This window comes from Nilaparvata lugens, chromosome 14, assembly GCF_014356525.2.
Source record: "Nilaparvata lugens isolate BPH chromosome 14, ASM1435652v1, whole genome shotgun sequence".
Lineage (NCBI taxonomy): Eukaryota > Metazoa > Arthropoda > Insecta > Hemiptera > Delphacidae > Nilaparvata > Nilaparvata lugens.
Window position 1 is genome coordinate 21,679,094 of NC_052517.1, and position 23,101 is coordinate 21,702,194.

Sequence of the window (23,101 nt, forward strand, 5' to 3'; positions counted from 1 at the left end):
TGAAGCCGCTGGTTGAATACAGTGACGTCAGCAGTGAGGAGTTGTCATCTCCCCCAGAGGCGGGCGAGATACCCGAGAGTGAGGCAGACGACGATAGTGGAGAGGTTCACGAGGAGGAGGAGGATAGCGATAGTATGGCTAGGAGGAGTAGGAGAGGGAGGAAGCGAGGAGACGAGAGGAAGTCTAGGAATAGGGTGAGTACGAGAAGCATACAGATAAAAGATAGCATTAGTAGATATGCCATGGTTTGTAGAATTCATTCAGAGTTTTGAAGTTTTGTATCAAATTATGGTGTTGTGTATCAAGGAGAGATGGTACTGTATCATGTGTGGTGATACTGTATCATGTTGTGGTTGTTCTTGTTCTATAGTGAGGTCCACGTTATAATGGCAGTATTTGATTAACATTGGTGTTGCTATCCTTGTCTATCATTCCACAAAGCAGATAGCGAATGTATCAAATCATAGTGTTGTGTATCAAGTTGAGATGATAGTGTATCATATTGTGGTGATACTGTATCATGTTGTATTGATACTGTAACATATTGTGTTGATACTATATCATATTGTAGTGATATGCCATGGTAAAGGACCGTTAAGTTGCAAATGTGAGTGTTAACTGAAGCCGATAGTCCTAGTAGTTGTTTTACTTTCCTTGCCCTATTACCATAGGTAAGGAAAGTATTGCTTTCCGAAAAAAATTAAGGTACCCCAATTTCTAAATTTCTATATGTTTCAAGGTCCCCTGAGTCCGAAAAAGTGATTTTTGGGTATTGGTGTGTGTGTGTGTGTGTGTATATGAGTGTATGTGCGCCTGTGTACACGATATCTTATCTCCCAGTTAACGGAATTACTTGAAATTTGGAACGTAAGGTCCTCACACTATAAGGATCCGACACGAACGATTTCGATCAAATGTAACCCAAGATGGCGGCTAAAATGGCGAAAATGTTGTCAAAAACAGGGTTTTTCGCGATTTTCTCGAAACCGGCTCCAACGATTTTGATCAAATTCATACCTGAAATAGTCATTGATAAGCTCTATCAATTGCAATAAGTCCTATATCTGTAAAAATTTCAGGAGCTTTGCCCCATCTATGCAAAGTTTGATTTTAGATTCTCAATGATCTGCCTAATAAGCTTGAAATCCCAGAAAATGTGATTATTAAATTGCAAACTGTTGGCAACTGTTGGTTCTATTAAATCATTCACTACGAAGAGATAGCAGACCTCGTGTGTTTCCAGCGTTATTGACCTATCACCAGCTGTCTCATATCTTTGAATAGTAGACTTGAGATGCGCTTGTACACTAGCGTCAGGTGATCAATTTTCATAACGGCAAGGAAAGTTGTGTGAGTGCGCCACACCAAATTTTTTGGTGAAGCTATGTGACGCTGGTAGTCTCTCATGCTGTGTCGTTCTTACACTCTTACATTCCCAACAACAAACTAATAATTGAAAAAAGGAAAAATATAAAAGGACAAATGGTAAATGATAGATTGGTTTGAATTAACAGAGCGAAGATATCTACTAACATAGAGAAAATATAGAATAAGAAGATATGCCATGGTTTGTAGAAATCATTCAAAGTTTGCAAGTTTTGTATCAGATTATTGGTGATGTACGTATCAAGTTGAGATGATACGTTATCATATTGTGTTGATACTTTATCGTGTTATGATGATACTGTACCATTAAAGGTTCGTACCCACTAGAACGTACCAGACACGGACCGTGTCAGACCATGCCAGGCACGTAAAATAACAACTATGCCCACTACAACGGATCAACAGCGTTCTATGCCAGTACATTACGCGTATGATACGCGTATGATACGCGTATGATGCCCGGTCAGAAGTTGTTGGGAACGCGTCAGTTAGCAAGAGAATGTAGCGGTGAACTGGTTACCAACGCGGTGCATGCGCGGTTACAACGGGGTTTGCAGGCGTCACGTGCCATGCAAGGAGCGTTCCGTCACAGACAAAATATACTGGCCGACAAATGTTGACCTGGACGTGCATGGCACGCTCCGTGCTTGGCCGGTGACGGATGGTCTAATGGGTGTATTACATATCAAATGATGCAAAGAATATTTTTTTGCATGTGTCGGTACGGGCACGGTCATGGTATGATACGTTCTAGTGGGTTCGAACCTTTATGGTGATAAATCTACACGACTGGGCAATTTGATACACAACTGGAAAATGTGATACACAACTGAAAAATTTGATACACAACTGTACATTCTGATACACAACTATTTTGTTGTATGTTTTCAGTCGTCAGCTCGTTCGTTGTCGCGGTCACCAGTTGACAGCGGCAAGCACAGACACAGCAAGCATCGCGACTACTCTTCTCCCCCTCCTCCTCTGCCTCCTCCTGAGGAGGAGAGCTACAAGGGCAGCAAGGATGCGAGGAGAAGCAGTCGCCACAGCTCCTCCTCATCAAACAAAAAGGAGAAGAAGGTTGGTGGCTTATCGACCATTAGTAGGTAATATTAACAAAATTTTCAACATTCTGTATAATTATTATTCCAAACAATCAATGAAAGCTATATAAATAGAACTGAGGACTTCTGCTACTGTAAAATATTTTCCGAAGAATTGAAAGACAGAAGGTTCGGTTCTCGGTCTGGGCGCAATGTTTTTGGACAGTTCCATTCTTATTATTATTATTATTATTATTATTATTATTGTCATTTGTTAAGTGAAGCCACAAATCTGAGCAGAGCTCAAGTGGCATGTAACATGTCATGAACATTTTTCTATGCAAAGTGTATGCATCTGTATAAACTCAAAGTATGAAGGCACCACAACATTCCTCCATTGTATAGGGACACGCTTCCACAAGTACATTAGTAATTGAAGACAAGAAAAGCCTATGACTACCACATAACCGTATTCTTTCAGGTAGACAATTGAAGAGCTCGAGTCCCGAATAATATGGTCCTTTTTCCAAAAGTGTCAGTCTGTGAGCGGGGTACTGATATACAGCTGAACTCTTTGCTCTTGTGCTATAGCCATGGCAAACTACATTTCCTTCAAATCTCTCTGAATTTCTGAAGACAAAATTTACAGTCTCAAGGAAGTGCAATGCTGGGACCGTGAGAAACCTGTATTTTCTAAAAATGGGCCTACATGAATTGGATGGCCGCAAGCCCTCCAAAACACGAACAGCTTTCTTTTGCATCTTAAATATTTTATATAAATCATTTTTACTATTCCCCCAAAAGAAGATGCTGTAGCATTTCAATTCTTGAAATTTCCTTTTGCTATTTAGTTCTTCGGTCAATATTTTTGCAGTAGAAAAAGTTATTTTTATATAGTTTTAATTGGCTATTAGAAGACTTGGCAACTACAAGAATGAAGAGAAGAATAAAAAGAAGGATACGAAGATGAGTTAATAGAGCGCAGCCACAGTCGTCACTTAGGACGAGGTCTCTATAGTGAGGTCCACGTTATAATGGCAGTGTTTGATTAGCAATGGTGTTGCTATCCTTGTCTATCATTCCACAAAGCGGATAGCGCTATCTCATTCTCACTTCGCTCTGTTGCCATATTGTCTTTTAACAATGTAGAATTAATTGACAAAATATTTCATCTTAATTATGAAATTATTGAAAGATTTATTTAATATATATTAATAAAATATAATTTATTATTTTAAACGAGAATGAACAGTTAATATTAAATAAATGAACCTGTATCAGCTACCATCTATAGAAGGCATTAACAAGACAGAGGATCGACAACGTTGTTCTGCTATCTTTCTCCACTGCCATTATAACGTGGACCTCACTATAGATAGAGGTCATGACACTAATGTAAATTTTGGAGCGAGACTCAATATGTCTATTCCCTTCCTACATTAATATTATTACATCAAAATTTACTTCACCATATTTACACTATAATATAACACTAAAAAAGTAAATTCGTATGGCTTTTGTTGGTGGGGAGTCCCTTGCGGGAAGGTCCCACCGCCTGAATATATAATTTAAGCCGTCAATGGGCCTTACGACTGTCATACTTTAGCCGGGACCGACAGTTTAACGTGCCCATCCGATAACACGGGAGTGATCCGGTTAAAAAACTTTTGGTATTGAGAGGGTTTGAACCCGGGATCTCTATGCTGCTACGCAGGCACAACATAACACTTATTTATACTAATAACACTAAATTATTTATACTATCAACACGTTAGCTGTTAATCAGTTCAGCGTAACAACAAGTAAATAAAACTTTTCAACAAGCAACAAAATGGCCGCGCGTCTTGACCTTCTTCAAATCAAATGGTTCTTTATTTTGACATTATTTGCAGCAAAACAATTTTTCCTACAGTTAGGTTGAAAAGTGGCCATTGCTGCACTGATTACAGAACGCAAAGAATCACTTTTCCGCTCTAGTGCGGGAAAAATTTTTCTGCACTCCAGATTTGCAACATGGCAACGCAAAATACTTAGTAGGTTATATGGAGCAACAGTGCAGCAAAATCAGAATGAAGTTGGTAACAGTGACTGCTGTGGCTGCTATAGTGAGCAGACGTGCAACCAAGCACAACGCGCTAATTATTATTCATTATATATTATAACCAAGGACAACATTTTCATTCAATTTGACAATAAATTAAGGTTTTGATCAATAAGAGCATCACACACACAAACATTTGATGGATTTCAGGCAATTTTACCCATAATTACCCACTTTTCATATTCAATGGTAATTGTAGGAAAAACTTAATGTGAAATACGTGCGCAAAGTTCCTCTGCTGCACTCAACAAACCATTCCGCCCTCGCCTACGGCTCGGGCGTAAACGTTTCTTTCGGTGCAGCAAACTGTCACTTTGCGCACTAGTTACACAAATAACTATTTCAATCATGAACAGTGAATAACCAAACCTGATTTTCAAAAAACACCCATAGAGCGAAAAAATGCTGTAGACCTTGCACCTTATTGTTTGACGCTTGATGTTGTAGTCGATTCGTGATGACTTATTAATTTATCAATCCATTTGTATATTAATGTATTTTATTTGTGGTTTTCAGGCGAAAAAGGCAGACAAACACACTCACCGTAGTCCGTCTCTGTCGTCGACGAGTCGACGCAAACGCAAAAAGAAAAAATCGTCGCGTAGCGTGAGTCGTCAGCGACAGCATATGTCGCCTATGGAGGTGTCGCCCGAGATACCGGTCAGTTCAGCTACAAAAATTAAGAAAAGTTGAAATTTGAAAAATTAGATTTTTTTTAGGATGAAGGTTATGTACCTAACTGTAGTGATGTTCACTTTGAAAAGTCAGTGTCGGTTGCACCAAAGCCGGTTAAATTTTAATCGTGATTAACTCCACGAGAACCAATCAGAGAAACCATCGTTTTAAAAAGTCTTGTCTAATTGGCTCTCGTGAAATTAATCACGATTAATTTATTTATTAATCACATTGTGTACAAATACTTAACATGAGGAATGGCACAACAGGCTCATGCCCAAAACTGTCCCATTTCCAATATTTATACTATACTGTCCAAATCAAAATGTTGGTTATGTCACTTTCACTTTTCGAAATACAATTTACGCTCTTCAATTTAATCTGGATATCACGGTTAAAATTCAACCGGCTTTTGTGCAACCGGGCCGTAGTATTTCTTATACAGGATGTCCCACGAAAGGTGTTACAGACGAAGACCACAGAAATTTTCACAGGAAATTAGCAACGAAAAATTGCCAGCAAAGCTGGGTTTTCCTTTATGCGTAAATGCCGTCGTCGACCACGACAGGGAGAGAATCTCAGATTGGGTAGATTTCAATTTGTCTACATAACCTAAAATATTATGTTCAATTATGTTTTAATGGGGCAGGTTGAGCTTATACTTTTTTATACTTTTAAATGGCAATATGTTGATATTAGGCTATTAGAAATTTTCTTCAATAATAAAGACAAATAATGAAAAGTTATTTGATCAGCTGTTTTAGCACACTTGAAATTTGGACAATATGAATGTCAACAATGCTTGCCGTCGTCGACTGCGGAAATTTACGCATAAAGGTAAACGTACCTTTACATTTTGTTATATCGACCTTACTTTTCGAGTGACCTGGCTGGCTCAGGTCTAGTGTCAGAGTCAGGTCAGAGATTTTCAGGTCGCAAGTGATCAATTCCAGGGCCTCTCAAATGACCCAACTACTGCTTTTAAAGGTGGGTTTTAGTTTGTGCATATCCGCGTTCGGCTGTGAAAGCGATTAGTCAAAATGGCAACTTTCCCAAACAATAAATCATATCTATTTGTATAGTATTCACTCAGTTGATATGGTACGTCATTCCATTTAATGTAACTGTGATTTTAATACTGAATAAGATATCAACTGAATGGATATGATTCGAATAGATTCAATCTATTATTTTGGATAGATGCTTTTTGTTGCTTGTTTGTCGTTTTGATGCTTGGTTAGTTGCTTTTTTGTCTTGACGCATACGCAGCCGAACGCTACATATCCGCGCAAACGAAAACCACCTTTAGGGTACCGTCCACTGGAACCGCATTCAATCGATCCGTTCGGCCGTTGGATCGGACGAATCTGCCGGCCGTTAATTCGGCCGAAAACGGTCGTCAATTGAACAGTTTTTGTCAACCTAGTTGAGTAGTTGGCTGGTTGCCAGAAAGTGAAGTGGCAAGCTAGTTAGTAGGCAAAGTCATTCTTCTGTGTGTGTTTACTCACAAACATAATGAAAAAAGATTTATAAAACAGAACAAGATCAAAAAACAGACAAGACTGTGAAACAATTTTGAGGTTAGGATGATGTTGTCTCAGCTCGACTTCGGACGGATAGAGCCGGAAAATCCCATCCAATTCGGATCGAAAACTTGATCGACCGGAGACGGTAGTATGAACCTGTTGCAATGGACGAACATCTATAGCTTTCTTTTTTGGGGGATCGTTCGGACGAGTTCGGTAGTTTTCAGCCGATGCTAGTTCGGACGAAATTGGTTCCAGTGGACGGCCCACCTTAGGCAGCAGCCGGCTTAACGTGTCCATCCAAAACTCGGGGAGTGGCCCGAGAAAAATTTCTTGCCGGGGCCGGGATTTGAACCAATGATATTGTTGAAAAGAGGAATACATTTCCAATAAGATTCATATAGGTTAAATAAATATATTTATTGATCGAGCGAAGTGAGGTCCAAGATTCAAGTCGACGGTTTGGCATTTCTCTTAATGTTTAAATGTTTATATGTTGCGCATTTACGGCGAAACGCGGTAATAGATTTTTATAAAATTTGACAGGTATGTTCCTTTTTAAATTGCGCGTCGACGTATATACAAGGTTTTTGGAAATTTCGCATTTCAAGGATAATATAAAAGGAAAATGGAGCCCCCTTCATACGGCAATATTACCGTAAAAATCAGACTATAGAATTAATCATCATAAATCAGCTGTCTAGTGGACTATAATACTACCCGTTCAAAAAACATTGATCATCTTGAATATGTATATTTCCATTAACGTTAGTAGACAGTTGACTATAATACTACCCGTTCAAAAACATAGAACATCTTGAAAGTTGTATCTTTCCATGAACGTTGTAGACAGTTGCAGCCAGACCTGATAACAGCGCTCACACTCACATTCCGGGACGACACGTCACGGTACGATATATGACAGAAAGCTCTATGTTTATTTAGGATTTTTTCTAGACATTTTTAATTAATGAATTATTTATTAATTTTTACTTTCCTTGCCCTATTACCATAGGTAAGGAAAGTATTGCTTTCCGAAAAAAATTAAGGTACCCCAATTTCTAAATTTCTATACGTTTCAAGGTCCCCTGAGTCCAAAAAACTGGTTTTTGGGTATTGGTCTGTATGTGTGTGTGTGTGTGGTGTGTGTGTGTGTGTGTGTGTGGTGTGTGTGTGTGTGTGTGTGTGTGTGTGTGTGTGTGTGTGTTGTGTGTGTGTGTGTGTGTGCGTCTGTGTACACGAAATCTCATATCCCAATTAACGGAATGACTTGAAATTTGGAACTTAAGGTCCTTTCACTATAAGGATCCGACACGAACAATTCCGATCAAATGCAATTCAAGATGGCGGCGAAAATGTTGTCAAAAACAGGGTTTTTCGTGATTTTCTCGGTAACGGCTCCAACGATTTTGATCAAATTCATACCTAAAATATAGTCATCGATAAGCTCTATCAATTGCCACAAGTCCCATATCTGTAAAAATTTCAGGAGCTCCGCCCCATCAATGCAGATAGATTCCCAATTATCAGGCTTCAGATACAATTGAAACAAAAAAAATCAAGTGGAGTAGATTGAGCATGAAAATCTCTACAATTGATGTTCAGTAACATTTTCACCTAAAATTGAAAATAAGCTTTAAATTCGAGAAAGTGTGATTATTCAATTGAAAACTATTGTTGATTCTATAAAATCATTCACTATGAAGAGATAGCAGACCTCATGTGTGTCTCCAGCGTTATTGCCCTGTCACCAGCTGGCTCAAATCTTTGAATAGTAGTCTTGAGATGCGCGGGAACACTAGCGTCAGTGATCAATTTTCATAACGGCAAGGAAAGTTGTGTGAGTGCGCCACACCAGATTTTTCTAGACATTTTTAATTGATAAATTATTTATTAATTTTTGAGAAAACATAACAACAGGTCAATGTAACTCACTGAGCGCAAGGTCTACTGTTAACAGATGATGACCAACAAAAGATGACCTTGAGGTTGTGAATGAAAAGTCATACATAATTTCGCTCCTGGGTTTTGGAAGATTTTGTGTTATAAATAGTCACGGATAAGTACAAATTTTGTATTAATTTCATTATTAATTGTTTCTTGATCACGTTTTATCATTTTGTTTTAGATTTTAATTCTTAATTCTATTTTATAAGCCAAACATCGTTTAGAGGTTATTTTGAGGTTAGGTTTTCGAGATTTAAAAATAAACATAGATAGTTTACTTGACTAAAATTATAACCTAATTAAAATCTTATCATTTATAAATCAATTATTATTATTGCAAGTAATATAATTTCTTAGATAGGAAGATGAGCTCAAATAGAACACCGAAGGTTATTAATAGAAATGTAAACATTGCGGGAGTACTTACGCGTTCCCAAAACCAAAATTCAAAAACGCCAAAACCAAAAACCCCAGTTCCTCAAACTACTTTAGCCGAAAAAGTTGCTCAACTACAAAGTAGCCACACTAATTTAAAAAACCAATTAGAAGTAACTCTAAAAACGTCTGAGGAAGAAAGGTTAGGGATGGTAGAAGAAATTAAATCTTTGGAACTGATTATAAAATTACAAGATGAAGACCATAAAAAAGAAATACTAAATCTAAAAAATCAATGTAGTCTAATGTCGGAGGAAATAAAGAAACTAAAATCTAAATTTGATAATACTAAATGTATGATAGAACCTCCGTCCAAATGCAAAAAAATAGAATCTAACCTAAATGATGGGAAATGCTCTGAAAATGGTCGAAATAAAACGTACAGTGAGGTTTTGAAGACAGCAACCAAAAATATAGCTGAGGGAAATAAAGATAGGAAAGGGAGAGTTCTGCTACTGACGTCCAGTCATGGACGTGATTGCAGTGATCTCCTTGATAAAAGATTGAAAAATAAATTTGATGTCCAATGTTTTTTCAAGCCAAGTGCATCAATTAATGCAGTTGTAGAGTCAGCTAGGGAACAAACTAAAGACTTTGATGAAAATGACTATCTAATTGTACTGGGTGGCTCAAATAATATAAATGAACCTAACTTGAATCATCTTCCTCAAGTAACAGAAAAAATCAAGGAAATTGTGCCACTCAGCAAAAAAACAAACTTAATAATAAGTACTATTCCTAATAGGTTTGATAGGCCAGAGTTAAATGAAGCAATCAATTCGACAAACAAATCAATCCATAATACAATCAACAGCCTAAAAAATAAGAATTCTAAACAACTGGGGATTTGTTTTCTAATGAAAGGCTGAAAAGACATAACTTCACTAATCATGGGTTGCATCTAAATCGATCTGGCAAAGTAATATTTTGTAATAGATTGGCAGAGCTGATTGAAAGCCGTTTGCAATCCTCTGGTTTAAAAACAGTCAAAAAAACAAATAACGATTTTTTAGTAAATTGGCTCAAAACAGGGAAAGGGAAATAGCTACAAATGCTAGAGATAGAGTAGCACAAGATGGTAAGGTTTTTAGTATTTATCATCAAAATATTCAGTATCTTCGCAACAAAATTGACAGATTAGAAGTATTTCTTAAACAGGAGGATCCTGACATTGTTATTTTCACAGAGCATGGCTTAAAAATAAAGGAAATAAATCAAGTTAGGATTCCAGGCTATTCACTGAGATCAGAATTTTGTAGAATAGCTCATAGAAGTGGTGGTGTATGTATATTCACTAGCAATGCTAAACATACCCAAACTTATGAACTGGATTTTGTTAAGAGATTTTCTGTTGAGATGGATTTAGAGGTGACGGGACTAAGGTTAAAAATTGATGATCGATTGAGGTAGCAGTGTTAGGTATCTATAGGTCACCAAATGGAGACTGGCAAAAATTTTGTGAGCTGCTCCACACACTTTTGGAAATTACAACCGCTCGTTTCACAAATGTTATAGTAGTAGGAGATTTCAATACCGATTTTGCCAGGCAGGATAAAATGACAGAGGATATTAGAGATATTATTAATATGAATAATTTAGAAATTAAGGTCCACGAATATACAAGAGTAACTCGAACTTCACAGACAATTATTGATAATATCCTCACAAATATAGAAGGTTGTAATGTCAGGTTAGGTAGCTCAGATCTATCAGATCATAACTATCAAATTTTAGATGTTAAGTTGCAGGGCCAGAATCCAAGCAGAAAAAAAACTTTTGTGAAAGAAATTCAGCAATATGAGCTAGGAAATATAAATTGTTTGAAGCAGGAACTGCTTCAAGAAAATTGGAGTAGTGTTTATAACAGTTGTAACCTAAATTACAAATATAAGCAATTCATTGATACTCTAAGATTTCACATTAGTGTATGCTGTCCAATAAAAAAAGTCAAAGTAAAAAGTAAATTGGACAAAGTAGATGAATGGATAACTGAAGATATTCTTACTCAAAGAAATATTGTTAGGGAAGCTATGAGGAATTTAAATTAGTGAGGATGTTCCGAGTGAAGTCAAATACAAATGTCTAAAGAAAAACTATGTAAAAGAAGTGAGGAAAGCTAAGTGTAAGAAAACAGCTGAAATATTAACAACTAGTACCAATTTTAACTCTGCTGTTTGGGAGGTAATTAATAGAAATAGGAGAGCAGCTCAAAAAGATACAGTTACTAATGTCCTTAGGATAATCGATGAACATGGAAATTATATGGATGATAGTACAGACATTTGTAACTTTTTCAATAAGTATTATCAACAGGTTGCATATAATCTCCAAAAGTCACTGAACACTAATACTTGTAATACAACTACATTAAATGCTGAGCCAATTGAAAAGGTATTTAAATTTCATCCATTATCAAGAGATGAGTTGTCAAGAATAATAAAAAATTTGAATAACAAAAAAACAGTAGGATTGGATGGGGTCTCAAGCAAAATTTTAAAAGAATGTGAAAATGAATTACTGGACCCTTTATTGCATCTCCTTAATACTTCACTAGAGCAGGGTATTTTCCCTGATGATCTGAAACAAGGAAAAATTTTGCCAATTTTCAAGAGCGGTGATTCTGAAAGAGTTGAAAATTATAGACCCATTAGTATTCTAAATGTAATAAGTAAAATTTTTGAAAGAGTAGTTTTAAATAGGCTATTGATGCACCTGGAAGAAATTAATTTCATATGTGATGAACAGCATGGGTTCCAGAAAGGGAAATCTACTAAGACTGCAATAGTATCCCTTGTTGAAAGACTAATAGACATAATAGATTCAGGTGAGAAGGCAGCCGCAATATTTCTTGATTTATCCAAAGCTTTTGATTGTGTGAACCATAGAATATTATGGAAATACTAAAAACTGTAGGTGTGAATGGTATAGAACTAAAATGGTTTGAATCATATCTCATAGGTAGAAACCAGTGTGTTGAGCTTACCAAGGTGGATGGGAATGAAATAGTAAAAATTAAATCTCAAAAACTGGAGGTCCAGGCTGGAGTACCTCAAGGCTCAATTCTGGGTCCCTTACTGTTTCTGTTGTATGTGAACCAATTACCAAAAGAGTTAAAAGATCACAGAGCTCTGTTGTTTGCTGATGACACATCGCTTATCTTTAACAATTATTTATTAGATAGTCTAGAAATAAATGCTTTTACTGGAGTACAGTCAATTGTCCAATTCTTGAAGCAAAGGCAATTAACATAAATAGTAAGAAATGTCAATTCCTACAATTCAAAAGTAAATATAATTCAGTAGAGGATAGAGAAATAAATGTGTTTGTAGAGGAAAATGAATTAGACCAAGAAGAGAAAGTAGCATTCTTGGGAATTTTATTGGACAGGAAATTAACATGGCATCCTTACATTGAGAGGATATGTAATAAGATATCATCTGGGGTATTTGTCCTGCGGCAGCTTGCTAGGCTGAATGATAAAAAACTACTGTTAACTGCTTACCATGGACTTATACTATCTCATATTAGGTATGCTATTTTAGTATGGGGTAATTCATCTCAACAAAATATGGACAGGGTGTTTAAGATTCAAAAGAAGGCACTCAGATGTATAGAGAAAGTGAATAGGTTAGACTCTTGTAGGCCTTTATTTAAAAAGCTTGGTCTATTAACTGTGCCATCTTTGTATGTATATGAAGTTGTAATGCATGTGAAAACGAGTGGTGTGATCCAGAATTCAGATGTTCATGAGTATAATACGCGAAACAGAGCAGATTATCATATAATGGGTCACAATAGTAGGTTATTTGAACAAAAACCAGATTATATTGGTAGGAAATTTTATAACAAGCTACCTCAAATCTTGAAAAGTAATGATGATTTGAAGATTTTCAAAAAACAAATTAAAAAATATTTAGTTGATAGAGCTTTTTATAGTGTACAAGAATTCCTTTAGAATTATTATGTAATAACATGACTTGTCTTATACTCCATGACTGGAGTGTCTTTAGGACGTAATCTTAAAAAAAAAAAAACAGAACTACTAGTAATATATACATTTTTTGTTGAAAATTTCATGTGGAAGAGCATAAACTGTTTATCAGAGATTGACAATGGTGTAATAACCGAAACCGGTCTTTCTAATTATCAATAAATCAGTGGTTTTTTTGACAATTTCTTAGTCTTTTCCATTCAGCATAAGCTGTCTTCGGCTGTTACACCTTTTTTGGAACACTCTGTATATAACTCAATGCTTGCCATTTAATTAATGCAGACGGTTTGAAATGCTATAGGTTGTGGAGTGGTTATAATATTTGAGGTAGAAGGTTATGTGATTCACTCAAAAGTGGCAGCATTGTTCAAGAATAACCTCAATGCTTCTCATTTGAACAAAGCTGATCATGAGAATCTCACTGTGCTAAGAATGGAATTGGATAATTAAACAACATTTTGAAAAATAATTCTCAATTGTGACTGAGAGTAGTATGCTTCAATCAATAGATAGTAGCATAGAGAAACAATTGCATAAGTAGATATCCCATGGTATAGGACGTTTATGTCGCAACTTTTACTGTTATCCCAAGCCGATAGTTCATGTAATTCTTTCCCCGTGAAGCTGTGTGACACTGGTAGTCTCTCATATTGTGCCGTTCATACCCTCTCACCCCAACAAAACAGTAAAAATCGACAATAATCAACAGTAATCGGCTTGAGATAACAGTAAAAGTTGCGACATAAACGCCCTATACCATGGGATATCTACTTACGCTATTGTTTCTCTATGATAGTAGCTTGCTTGTTAATATATTCATAATGTGTTCGTTCTGTGTACAGTAAATTGTTCCAGTTCCAATCGTAAATTGTTCCATCACGTGACTATAGTGAGGTCCAAGTTATAATGACAGTATTTGATCAACTTTGGTTTTGCTATCCTTGTCTATTATTCGACAAAGCCGGTGGTACTATCCTTTTCAAGATTCACAACGATTAACAGTGTAGAAATATAATTAATTAATGCAGAGAATCGGCATCGCTATTCTTCTATCTTTATCCACTGCCATTATAACGTGGACCTCACTATAGTGCAAAATGTTCCCATGGTATGCCATTTCAAAATCGTTGGTTCAAGCTTTTGGCGCTCACATATAAAGTTGATTTACACTAAATTGTGTCGTTTACTAGCTGCGTGAATGAAGAAAGACTGTTTTTTACAAACCTACCGTCTAGAAAAGTGTAAATATATTTTATTTCATTACTCTCAAATTTTCTATCGAGAAAAATTCATTATTAATGAATGGTTATCAAACATCATATTGTTGGTTATGTATATTCTATGCTATGTATGTTATGGTGAACAAAATATCAGCACATGCGCAGAGAAGCAAGCAGACTACAATAATCGACCAATGATTGTGTTCATGGGAGGTTGCGGTACATGTACGATTTCGACCAAGGACACGAAAATTCGTTCGGTTGGAGCTTTTGACAGTTCAGGTACCGGTCGCCATCTTGGAACAGAGTGGAGTGGTGCACCGCTCGAAAAGTATGTTCCACAAAACCGGTACCGGGATCAACGCTTCTTATTGGTCGAGAGTTAAAGCGTTGGTTGTCTGCTGTTTTGTTAGGTTATGTCTTCACATTCAGAGTCTATATACTAAAAAAGGATTAGGTGTACGAAGTATTTTATTCCATTGATGGAATTAATTACAGAATAGTCGAAAAGCAAGAAATTCATTTATTATTGGCTGGAAAGTTTATTATTTTTCAGCTTTATTGACTATTCTACTAAACTAAGATGTGTTTATGTTATCTATTAGTCGGAATACTAGATTTTGTTGATTCATTCCTAGGCCAGGATCTATCCAGATAAATGTCTGGATAGTAGACATAAATCAAGAAACTCCAATTATTAACATTTTGCTAATATTCCATAAAACGTTATATTCATCAACACTAATTGCATAGAAAAAGTAGTCAAATTTTCATTGATGACAGCACAACCCATCATTAATTATTTAAAAAAACGTTATAAGGAAAAACATGTTTACAATATATATTTTTTCAAATTATAAATTAATAATTATTATTGATTCAATAATAAATAATTGCTGAAATATTCATATTGAAAACACCTTTATTATTTTATCAACACCGATCTGTAAACGATTAATTTCAAAAGTACGCGCCAAAAACGGTGAACCAGAATTCGATTTTCGTTCGGTGGGAGCAAGTAGTGGTGCACCAGTCACGTGGTTTCTGGTTACTGCTCACTTTGCCGAAGCCGTACATGCACCGCAACCTCCCATGAACACAATCAATGAGAGCTCAGATAGTTGGAACTGTACCAGGTCGGACAATCTACCACACTTCGACTGTGGGGCAGAAAGTTGAAACTGGAACAGGTTTCTGGAACAGGATCTGTCAAAATTCCTCCCATGGAACGCGGAACTTTTTACTTGGTAAATTGTGAATCGGACAATCCACATTCCATGTACACAGAACGGGCCCAATATCATTTATCTAATACACAAGTATGACGTTGTAGATACAGTGGAGCATTTTGTTTGAACTATGTATGCAATGATGCAGATTTATCTCTTGAGTTTGTTATGTTGTCTTGCTTGTTAATTTGAATAGATTCTTGGGTATGGTTTCTGTTTCATCTTGTTTTTATTTAACTTCACACAGTAATACCACTGGCTTTGAATAATAATGCTGAGAATAAATCAAATTGAATGCATTTAAAAAAATGAATGAACTAAATAATCCTGTAAAAATCCTATAGTGAGGTCCACGTTATAATGGCAGTAGTTGATTAACATTGGTGTTGCTATCCTTGTCCATCATTTGACAGAGCTGATAGTGCTGTCCTTTCTAGCTCCACAACGATGCCAAATCCGTTTTTAACAATGTAGATCAATATAATTCAATTCAGTTGATCAAGGCAGGCAATTGGCAAAGCTGTTCTCCTATCATTATCCACTGCCATTATAACGTCGACTTCACTATAGATATCACGCTGCAATAATTTATTCTCACCTTCTACATTTTTAACAAAATTGAAAGTTTCATATGGGAAGTCTAAAGCTAATCTTTGCTTTGGTACAAACAGCATTAAATTGGTCCGGTATAACGTTGACAGAGACTATCATTTGTATTGTATAGACGTTCTTAAGGCTGTGCAAAGGCTAGAAATAAACTTTCTACTGTTGATATTTTTTAAAGTTTTTCGGTTTGTATAATATCATCAAGCTATCAAAATGAAAATGTTCTTTCAGGAAAACATTTTTTTCCCTATCATTAATATTTGAGATATGAGCTCCTAAAGTTCAAATTTTTGAGACATAACATTTCAAATTCGGTAAGAGTTCAATCCATGAGATTTAGAGGATAAATTCTTCATGGTATTGTTGATTTAATAGAACAAAAATGTTTTGAAAATATCAATTTTTGACAAAGTTAATCAATTTACTAAAACCTTTTTGAACAAAATTGATATTTTTGTTTTATTCAATCATCAATACCATGAAGAATTTATCCTCTAAATCTCATGGATTGAACTCTTACCGAATTTGAAATGTTCTGTTCCAAAAATTTGAACTTTAGACGCTCATATCTCGTCAAGTAATGGTCGGAAAAAAATGTTTTCCTGAGAAAACCTTTTTATTTTGATAGCTTGATGATATACAAATCGAAAAACTTCGAAAAATATCACCAGTATAAATTTTATTTTTAGCCTTTGCACAACCTTGAAGATGATTTTGATTTGATTCGATTCATAAAGTAATATGAAGATTAACTCATTAAATATAACAAGATAAAACGTTGATAGTTACTATAATTTGTATTGTATAAACGTTTTTGAAGATTAGGATCTTGATTTGATTCGATTCATGAAATAATATGAAGATCAACTTTGAATATAATACCTTAAAAAACTTCTTGTAGAAGGTAAAAAGACTAGTAAACTAAGGAGTTATCTAAGGATCGTTTCTCGATCCCCTGCTGATTCTTATCTCCAAATTTTTGCAATTTGTTCCAAATCCCAGTGGTTTCACTGTGTGTATCATTCTAATTTGTTTGCATTTTGATTTCTAACAAAATTTTTCGTTTTGTTTTGTTTTCCCATTCCCCGGTTTGTGACTTTGAAAACGCTGTCGAAATCCTTTGTAAAATCTATGAAACAAAATAGAAGGCTGCGTTGGATAAACTGTTGCGATCCAGTGCGGAAAGGGTGGTTTTAAGAAACCCTTCGCCAGAGCCGGTGATGGTACCGACAAAAATCAAAATGGCAGCCGTGAAAAACAAAATGGCGGCCTTGAAAATCAAAATGGCCGCCGAAAGGAGGAAGAAAATGAGGATGTTGATAGAGAAACTGCAGCTTAGCAAGACCCATCAATCGACCAACGACAAATTGAAGAATTTAAAGATAAATTTGTTGAGAAAGCGGTACAATCAGAAGATCAAGATGGGCAGAAAGAAGGTGATCTATTTTGGTTTTTTTATCCTCCTCTGTGTCTGTTATCTTTTCTTCTACTTTATTTCTCTTCCCACCCTCCTCTTCTTCTTTCTTTTAGTATTATCTTTTTCTTTTAGGGCCGGTTTCCGAGCTCGGGATTTAGCTAAGTTCTAGCTTAAGGTGTGTACAGATATACGCGCCGCGAACATGAGCAATTCACTTTTAATCAGCTGATGCCAAGCGTTTTATATCTGTATCTTACCGTTTCTGTAAAAATACAGACTATATAGTCAGCTGATTAAAAGTGAATTGCTCATGTTTATCGAGTATATCTGTACGCACCTTTAGAGAAACAATAGCGTTCAATTCAATTCAATTCAATTCAATTCATTAAATAATGTACAAGTACATATGAATAGTGTCAAAGATTTTACAACTCTAGGGCTAGGCTATCTCTAGACTACAAAGAAATTTATAATTTATTTAAAAATTAGCGTCAAACTCATATAACGAATACAACGATAAGTTCACCAGATATTCCTTCAAGTTCTTTCTAAATATTTGAGAATCTTCTAATACTCTTAAACTAGTTGGTAGCTTCAGAAAATATTTCTCTCCTCTGTAAATTGTTTTTTTCTCAAAGATATGTAATCTGTGTCTTTCTGTAATTCGACCGAAACGCGTATTAGTAGTAGCGTAAGTAGATATCCCATGGTATAGGGCGTTTATGTCACAACTTTTACTGTTATCTCAAGCCGATTACAGTTGATTATTGTCGAATTTTACTGTTTTGTTGGGGTGAGAGTGTATGGTGTACCGTTCATACACTCTCACCCCAACAAAACAGTAAAATTCGACAGTAATCGGTTTGAGATAACAGTAAAAGTTGCGACATAAATGCCCTATACCATGGGATATCTACTTACGCTATTGTTTCTCTATGGCTCTAGGCTTTAAATAGCTGGAGTCAGAAAATTGGCTTTCCGAAAAGGGGCCAAGTCGCAGTCCACGTTTGAATTAAATTTCGAAAAACTAGAAAATTAAACACAAAATAAAATAAAGTGAAAATATTGTAAAGTTTCAGCTATTTCGAATTATTTAGGAATGTTTCATTTCGTCAAGGAAAAATTTTCCAATATTATAGAAATGAGAAAATGAAGATTATCATAAAAACTACGACAACGTTTTGGAAATCCAATTTTATGATTCCAGCTGTTTAAAGTCTAGAACTTGGCTGAATCCCGAGCTCGGAAAGCGGCCCTTTGACTTCTCCTCTTTCTACAGCTAGGTCCATATTAAATGTATTAAATCATAGTGTTGTGTATCAAGTTGAGATGATACTGTATCATATTGTGTTGATACTGTATCATGTTGTGGTTGTTCTTGTTCTATAGTGAGGTACACGTTATAATGGCAGTATTTGATTAACATTGGTGTTGCTATCCTTGTCTATCATTCCACAAAGCAGATAGCGAATGTATCAAATCATAGTCTTGTGTATCAAGTTGAGATGATACTGTATCATATTGTGTTGATACTGTATCATGTTGTGGTTGTTCTTGTTCTATAGTGAGGTCCACGTTATAATGGCAATATTTGATTAACATTGGTGTTGCTATCCTTGTCTAACATTCCACAAAGCAGATAGCACTATTCTCTACCACCTCCGCACTATTCCCAGATCGTATTCAACGAGATAGAATTATAATATTGACTAACAAAATTTTTTATTCCAATTATTATGAAAATCTATTATCAAATCACTGAGATGAATTAATTTTCTTGACGGATAAAATATAATAACTGGGATGAACAGACTAATATTACATCAGATACCAATATCAGCTATCCTCTATAGAAGGCAGTGGCGAGGCAGAGAATCGACAACGCTGTTATCCTATCTTTCTCCACTGCCATTATATTTTGGACCTCACTATATTCTCTTCTTCTAATAGTCCTCTCCTCTTCCTAGCTTTAATTTTATTTTTCCTTTTCTTCTTCGTTTGTTTTGTTGTGATCTTGATCATGCTATAGTGAGGTCCACGTTATAATGGCAGAGGAGAAAGATAAGAGATCAACGTTGCCGATCCTCTGTCACAGAATAGGTACAGAATGGAAACTTGCAATCAAACGCCTATCTAACCAATGCTTTTTACATGACGCAAATACTAGACACGTCACGTGACCTTGGGAAGTTCCAATCCTGGTCTTCTGATTGGCTCGTGGCAGTGAATGAGATCAATTGATCCGGATAATTAAAATGATCCGAATCTACCATCAATACTATTACAATGCGGCGCTTCCTAACAAGATGGCGGATTTTGGCGTCAGGGTACTAGCCAAGTTTCCATACTGTATGTATACTGTGCCTCTGTCTTGTCAATGCCTTCTATAGACAGTAGCTGATACAGGTTTATTGATGTAATATTAACTGTTCATTCTCTTTAAAATAATCAATTATATTTTATTGAGCAAGAAATTAAATTTTCAATCATTTCATAATTTAGATGAAATATTTTGTTAATTAATCATTAATTCTACATTGTTAAAAGACGATCTGGCAACAGAGCAAAGCGAGAAAGAGATAGTGCTATGTGCTTTGTTGAATGATAGACAAGGATAGCAATACCATAGCTAATCAAACACTATCATTATAACGTGGACCTCACTATAGATGGTTGTGAACTCTATATTTCATACAGTTTTGTGATCAGAATCTTTATTATTTATTATTATTAGTATCAAAAATTCAACATGGTTCAAGTAGAATCAAAAATTTTGATACAACATATCATGTTCTCGTCAATCACCGATTTTCGATACAGTATCACCTTTTTTGATACAGTATCACATACTTTCGATACAGTATCACCAATTTTCGATACAGTATCACATACTTTCTATACAGTATCACCTTTTTTGATACAGTATCACATACTTTCGATACAGTATCACTAATCTTCGATACAGTATCACATACTTTCTATACAGTATCACCTTTTTTGATACAGTATCACATACTTTCGATACAGTATCACTAATCTTCGATACAGTATCACATACTTTCTATACAGTATCACCTTTTTTGATACAGTATCACATACTTTCGATACAGTATCACCAATTTTCGATGCAGTATCACATACTTTATATACAGTATCACCGATTTTCGATACAGTATCACATACTTTATATACAGTATCACCGATTTTGATACAGTATCATCGATTTTTGATACAGTATCATCTTTTTTGATACAGTATCACACAGTTTGACACATATTTTCCCAAAACTAGTATGTACTGTTGCAGATATCACTGTTTCGTAAGTATTTTGATGTACAATCTGAGATTTGCAACTAAACTCAATATACTGGCATGATGCACTCTTGAATTAATAGCCATGCTTGTTAACTAGCTATTAATTATATGGCGAAGGGTGGAAATATATTGTAATGTATCATTATACAAATAATTATAATGATACATAATTGGTGTAATGTATCTATAGATAATGGTTGTGGGTAACTTCATAAATATTTATAATTATTATTAAACGAAAATTCCAATTAAATGCTGTAAATCACCCCGAAGACTTCTGCTACTGCAAATATTGACAACAGGGTAAACAGCTAGATGGAAATTCGATGAGCGCTATTTTTCAAGAGTTATTTGTCAGCCCGGGAATATATAAAATTCATAAATATTTCTAATCAAGTCATTTGTTGCTAAAAATATTACCCATTATGCAATATCTATTATTTATTTTTTTATTCATGAATGATAAAATATTCAATGCTAAAATAGCCCATAGAGTCGGGCTTTTAGGATTAACCTTCTCTGTTGAACTCTGCACTATTTTGTTAAAAGCAGAACATTTTTCACTTTGTTATATTATACTGTCATAATTCATCAATTTTGGATAATTACAGTTATGATTTGTTTGTGGGCCGATTAGTGTAGATACAACACAATATTATATTATCCCAATTCAATGCGCATTCCATCCAAATATCAACCAATCATTCTCCACACAATACTTTGTCCAATACTGTAGGGTTATGAGTTGTTAGTGGGCCGATTAGTGTAGATACAACACAATATTATATTATCCCAATTCAATGCGCATTCCATCCAAATATCAACCAATCATTCTCCACACAATACTTTGTCCAATACTGTAGGGTTATGAGTTGTTTGTGGGTCGATTAGTGTAGATACAACACAATATTATATTATCCCAATTCAATGTGCATTTCATCCAAATATCAACCAATCATTCTCCACACAATACTTTGGCAAATTCATTTATATTGTCAGTTGTTATGAGTGTATTTAACCAGCATTGTAATGTTCGTGAATGAAAATGTATTAAATTTATAAATTGATTAAAAATTCAGTTGCTATTGCATAGCAAATCCAGCATATATTGTAATCTACATGATTGGAGAAATCGAATCATACAGAAATAAAAAAAAATATGGAACAACCAATTTAATCTAACAAATTATCTCTCTCTCTTTCTTTCTCTTTATAGTGAGGTCTACGTTATAATAGCAGTGTTTGATTAGCAATGGTATTGCTATCCTTGTCTATCATTCAACAAAGCGGATAGCGCTATCTCTTTCTCGCTTTGCTCTGTTGCCAGATCGTCTTTTAACAATGTAGAATTAATAATTAACAAAAAAATTTATCTCAATTACGTAAATTCATTATGAAATGATTGAAAAATATAATTTCTTGCTTAATAAAATATAATTGATTATTTTAAACGAGAATGTTCAGTTAATAATACATCAATAAACCTGCTACCGTCTATAGAAGGCATTGACAAGAGAGATGATCGGCAACGTTTTTCTCCTATCTTTCTCCACTGCTATTATAACGTGGACCTCACTATAGATGAGAAATCTGAAGTAATTTCATTTATTAAATTTCTCTTTCTCTCTATATGAAAAATGTAAACTAATTTAATTTTTTCTCTCTAGATGCGTCACGCCAGTCCCGATCCGCCCAAGTACTCGGTTGGAGGAGGAGAGGATGATGATGATGATGAAGAGCGAGAGAGAGAGGAGGTGAAGAACGGAGGAGGAGGAGGAAGGCCTAGGACACCAGACAGTGATGGAGAGATGCAGTCTAGTAGCGGCTCTCTCTCTCCACATAAGAGGTAAGTTTATTTTTCAAATTCTTGATAACAATATTGTAGAAAAATATAGAATATTCTAGTTTAGTGTGAGATACTAGTAGGCCTACATCAGTTTAGAATAGCCTACCTACTTTTGTTATTATAGTAGAATAAATAATCAAATTGAAACTCAAAATAAGAATCTCAAGTTATTCACTGAAACCTAAAACATAGAGAAACAATAGCATAAGTAGATATCCCATGGTATAGGGCGTTTATGTCGCAACTTTTACTGTTATCTCAAGCTGATAGTCCACGTAGTTCTTTCCTATGCAGCTGTGTGACGCTGGTAGTCTCTCATATTGTACCGTTCATACACTCTTACCCCAACAAAACAGTAAAATTCGAC

General features: G+C 35.2%; 1 protein-coding gene across 3 annotated transcripts in view; it reads left to right on the forward strand.

The window, feature by feature from the left end:
- The first annotated feature begins 10 nt into the window (after nucleotides 1-10).
- Nucleotides 11-23,101, forward strand: part of LOC111057265 (cyclin-dependent kinase 12) — a 95,496-nt gene continuing 72,405 nt past the window's right edge. For 2 of the 3 annotated variants that reach the window (XM_039441079.1, XM_039441077.1), the window contains exons 1-5: nucleotides 11-194; nucleotides 2,278-2,463; nucleotides 5,044-5,187; nucleotides 17,302-17,592; nucleotides 22,556-22,734. In XM_039441079.1, coding sequence (XP_039297013.1) covers nucleotides 135-194; nucleotides 2,278-2,463; nucleotides 5,044-5,187; nucleotides 17,302-17,592; nucleotides 22,556-22,734 — 860 coding nt within the window. In that variant the 5' untranslated portion in view covers nucleotides 11-134. The remainder of the gene's footprint in view (nucleotides 195-2,277; nucleotides 2,464-5,043; nucleotides 5,188-17,301; nucleotides 17,593-22,555; nucleotides 22,735-23,101) is intronic. The other variant, XM_039441078.1, reaches the window with a different exon arrangement.